The sequence below is a fragment of the Astatotilapia calliptera genome, chromosome 20 (genome assembly GCF_900246225.1).
Source record: "Astatotilapia calliptera chromosome 20, fAstCal1.2, whole genome shotgun sequence".
NCBI lineage: Eukaryota > Metazoa > Chordata > Actinopteri > Cichliformes > Cichlidae > Astatotilapia > Astatotilapia calliptera.
In genome coordinates, this window is record NC_039321.1 from 12933832 (window position 1) to 12938398 (window position 4567).

The 4567-nt window shown below is 39.4% G+C and overlaps 1 protein-coding gene across 1 annotated transcript; it reads right to left on the minus strand.

Annotated features, from left to right (window-relative positions):
* Nucleotides 1-1021: 1021 nt before the first annotated feature.
* LOC113013558 (leucine-rich repeat-containing protein 38-like) lies at nt 1022-3886 on the minus strand. The gene is made up of 2 exons (XM_026154564.1): nt 3002-3886; nt 1022-1416 (listed from the first exon to the last, which is right to left on the minus strand). The coding sequence occupies exons 1-2, from the start codon at nt 3654-3656 to the stop codon at nt 1313-1315; spliced, it is 759 nt and encodes a 252-aa protein (XP_026010349.1). The 5' UTR covers nt 3657-3886; the 3' UTR covers nt 1022-1312.
* Between the last annotated feature and the right edge of the window lie 681 nt (nt 3887-4567).

Here is a 4567-nt window from a genome sequence, read left to right on the forward strand (position 1 = left end):
ATTAACTCCCACAACAGGAAAATACACATGTGAGGTAACTCAGATTCATTGCTCTAACCGTAAGAAGATTATTATAGATTTTCATCATCCTTTTTCCTTCTGACTCTGCATGTGCACATGACTTTAACACAGAGTGTTAACACTTCATAGTTAGCTCATAATTTATATTTTACCGATGCAAAAACAGACTCAGTGCTAAAAGCAAAGAACCCCCCCCCCCACTCCGAATAACTGAGACTGGTGCTGTTGTAGTGGATTCCAGTGATTCCAGATGTTCACAAAACATTAAAAAAACACACGTGACTGATGCAAAGTTTAAACTGTATTTACCTTATTTTCCCGAGGCAGTGTGCAAAGATGAAACAGGCCCTGAATAAGATCAACACAGATCAGCACAGATGTATAATATCATTAATAAATATATTATTCTGTATTATTCTTAGTCTGAAAGAAAGTGGTGACATTTATATGGTCTAGGGCTTATTTTCAGATCAAGATCAAGATCGTCCCTGATTAGTTAACTGTTTTTAATATTATTTAACAGGAGATATGTGTAGGGACCGAGAGGGGGATTCGATAAAAAGAAACCAAAAACTGGATCATGCATGAACTCAAGTTGAGGTAAATATGAGTTGGTGAATTAAAGACAAAATAAATAAATAATGCAGTGTCATGATCATAACTCCATCAAATTGGTCTTGAAAGATAAGAACATATCTCACAGTGTGATGAAACATTCAGAGGATGACGCTGCTGTTACAGATTTCTTATTGTTGCCCTTTAATGTGCTGATAAATCAGAGAGGAAAAAGGGCCAATTCAGAATTTTCTGGAGTATTTTGACCTTTTCTTAAGAATGGTAGAAGCTGCCTGTAAATGCATGGCTATGTTTGAAAAGGAACTGTTAACAGCTCAATCAGGATAATTTTATGGCCAACAAATTATCAACTGTCGCCCAAAATGGTGGCTCAAACTCTGAGATAACAATTCAACTTATGATACTCACTTTAATGTAATGGATGTGCTCAGATGTGGAGAACAGAAAAGGCAGAGTTAGCTTAACTTTACCGGCAGTTTCTACTGGAATCGGGGGGGAAATTCCTTCACGTGTTCAGCCCTGGAGTAACAGCTAGCGGGACAGATAACTTTATCACCGCAACTGCCACACCAAAATAAACCACTCAGGGGCCTTTTAAACATTTAACCTCTTAATATATGTTCACTGAAATGGTAACTTCATGAATGAAGTATATTTGACACAAAAGTGTACAGTACTTACCTCTTTAGAGAAGTGCTGCTGCCCAATCCACTGCTTAAGGAAAAAAGAAAAAAGAGAATAGCAGGCACGCAGGTGTACCCTCTCCGTAGGTGGACTGGATCCTGTCCAGATGCCAGAAAGTGGGGCGGATCTGCTGACCTGAGGGCAGATCCATCCCAGAATATGATGCTATCTGGGTTTATTTTCTTGCTTTATTCTTTTTCTTGTGCTTATGAGTTCTATCTTCTAGTGCTTTTTATAGACTCCTTATTGTTTTTTGTGTTTCATGCCCTCAGTTCTCAGTTACAGATAACCTTGGGTTCCTTTTGTTTTTGATGTTTGTTAAGTCCTACGTTTGTTAAGTTACTTCCTGTTTTATTTTGGTGGTTGTTTGTCGCTTCTGCTTTGATAGTTTTTGTTCATCTATCTTGTTTTCTTTGCTTCACTGCAGCTGTTTCTTCGCCCAATTTTTCCTAATGCCTCTAATCAATTTATTCTCTTTGATGTGACAGCTGTTATCCTTCCACTGAGTTCCTGTTATCATCTCCAGCTTGTCTTCCATTTATATTTATATACTTCACTTTATCCTGCCTTTCTGTGGACTTCTATTACACCTGAAAAAACCCTTTCAATAAGTACCGTGCCTCAGTGTCTGCACTTGGGTTTTCATTCCACAACACATGATATCTGTGCTGATATGCGTGTTTAATTTTGTCCTCATTTGGCAATCAGTCATCATTTGGCCAAATGTTTTTACTTTGGTCTCATCTGTCCAAGATAGATTTAGTGTTTTAGAAGTCTTGTGGTTTATTCAGGTGCAACTCCTGTGATGAATGTGATATTGTGTTAACACCAGACCAACAAAATCCCAAAACTTCAGCTTTTCATAGAGGGGCATAGAATCTGGCTGCTTCTAATGTTTTAATTCTGATGTAAGTAGCAAGTGTGTGTTTTATTTTCACATGATGGTATGTTAATGTGAAAGTACTGGACTAGTGTGATGCATCAAGAGAAGAAAGACATGATGACCTAACATGTAAACTCATGTTTTAGGTTCTTTCCCTTTACACACTAGTAAAACCTAGTGATTTTCTAGCCTAGTGCATCAAAAGAAGCAAGAAGTGCACAGACAGTAGTTCAGGGCAGAGGTTTCAAGGGTCAAGATAAGAGGAGACAGGACCTCCGCCAATTGTTTCTAGCAAATTAAGAGGGGCACCCTGCTGGGGACACAGGGCAAATTTGGAATACAAAGAATGTCAAATCACTAAAGCAAAAAGCTAGCACTTTTCTAAGTTAAATTCAAAAGAAAAGAAATAAGGGAACAAAGCAACAATTAAAAATAGATCTTGGCAAGTTGTGTATATTACAGCTGAAGTTACAGTTGTGATAATAATGTCAACGTAGCAAGAGAAAATAAAGACAACATTCATTATTATCATCATTATCAATTACTGAAAAATCTAAAAAAAAAAAGAGTGTGACAGGGAGGAAGAAAAGATAAAACAGAAAACTCACTCATATTTCAGATGTTAGAACAACAACAGTAACAGTTGTGTTTTTGTTACGCTTTCTGCTGCCACGTAGGAATAGCTGACTCATATTGATTACTGTACTGGATATCAGTAGGTGCTTGAGGAAGTAGGAATTGGTAGTATGTATGTGTGTGTCTTATAATCATTAAAATATAATTCATGGAAATAATTACATTTCTCAGATGCTCATTCACACTTAGCTAACATCTTACCTGTTGGGAGCTTATGCTGATTATTTGTCAGCCATACAAACAATTTGGCAAAGTGGCAGTTGCAAAGCCAGGGGTTGCCCTCCAAACGCACCATGTTAAGGGAGGGCAAAAGTTCCAGGACCCTGACATCCAGCCCTGTGAGACCATTCCTCTCCAGCTCCAATTCCCTCAAAGACGTCAACCCTGTAAAAACATCTCTGCTTACCATAGTTAGATAGGGATTGTCCCCTAGTCGTAGTTTAATCAGACTCCTTGATTCCCCAAATGTTCCTGAGGGGATTTCAGTCAGGTTATTGTTTCCCAAGTCCAAGAAGACTAATCTTGAAGAAGTGCTCAAGGTCCCTGGCTCCAGCTGGGAAAGGGAGTTATTCCTTAGGTCCAAATACACCAGATCTGTGTAAAGGACCAGGAAGTCAGAAGGGATCCATGGAATCCAGTTGTTGGATAGTAGGAGACGGCGAACGTCCAGAGGAATGGAATCTGGTACTCCAGTTAGACCTTGGCCAGAGCAGTTCACAGTGTGGTGGTCTGGACACAAACAGCTGGTTGGACAATTCTGGCCTTGTTTAAGCAAGGTGGAAAACAACAAGGCAAGGAAAGGCTTCAACCAGTTAATACATAGTAACATTGTCAAAGGGGTCTCAGCATTAATCATGAAACAGAGGGGTCAAAGGGTAGGTTAAAATGCAGGTCAGACAGACAAATGGATAAACAGGTTACGAGCACAGAGGAGGAAGGGGAAGAAAAGGTTAAACACTGTTGGTTAAGCTAGCATCCGTTCGTGCTTTGCAGTGTGAATTGAGAAAAAAAAAGTCGAAAAGCCATGGAGTAGAAAAGGTATGCTGTATTCCAAGAGACCATGTAGTAAGCAGGCAGGATCAAGCAGGAGGCTGCTGGCTTTGAGGGAAGAGAGGGGAGGAGCAAAAGAGAGAGCATGCAAGAGAATCGGGAGGAGGGGGGATGTGAAAAGGGAACAGATTAACACAGTGGTAAATGGAAGCTAGCAAACCAGAAGCGATCAGGGTGGGGCTTGTAGGGGTGACATCTGACAGGGATCGTTTTGTGTGTATAAATCTGTGTATATTTAGACTACTGAGGACAGGCCTATATGCTTTCTCAATGCTTTTCAGGTAAAACAGCTGTCCGTGTCATCATTTGGGTCATTTGAAAAGAATACTAGTGTGAATTCCCACTGAAAACCAACAAAAATCCTTTTTTCCAGACTGGCAGGCTCCAAGTGAAGATGGCATCATGAGCTGTGACTCATGTCTGAGGCTTTAGCATATGTTCAGCCAACATCAACATCCCACATACTCATATGTACCGAAATCAGGACATTTCAGCATCCCCTCTTTGGGAATCACAGTCAAACCATCCCCCGTGTTCTTTTGCTTTATGTGTAAATACTCAGCATTATGGTAGGGATTTTTGATTTAAAAAGTAAAAGAAACCTGCCAGTGGGTGTTCCTTAACAGTTATTGCATCAGTTTTTTGCATCAGTTTCTATGTAATAAAATTAAGAAATAGACTAATACAAACACAAAATTACGTAACAAAATAAATATT

Coding starts and splice junctions, on each gene's coding strand:
- LOC113013558 (XM_026154564.1), bottom strand. CDS start 3,656: ATGATTAATGCTGAGACCCCTTTGACAATGTTACTATGTATTAACTGG. Junction 1,417..3,001: donor TCAGCATAAGCTCCCAACAG/GTAAGATGTTAG, acceptor ATCTGCCCTCAG/GTCAGCAGATCCGCCCCACT.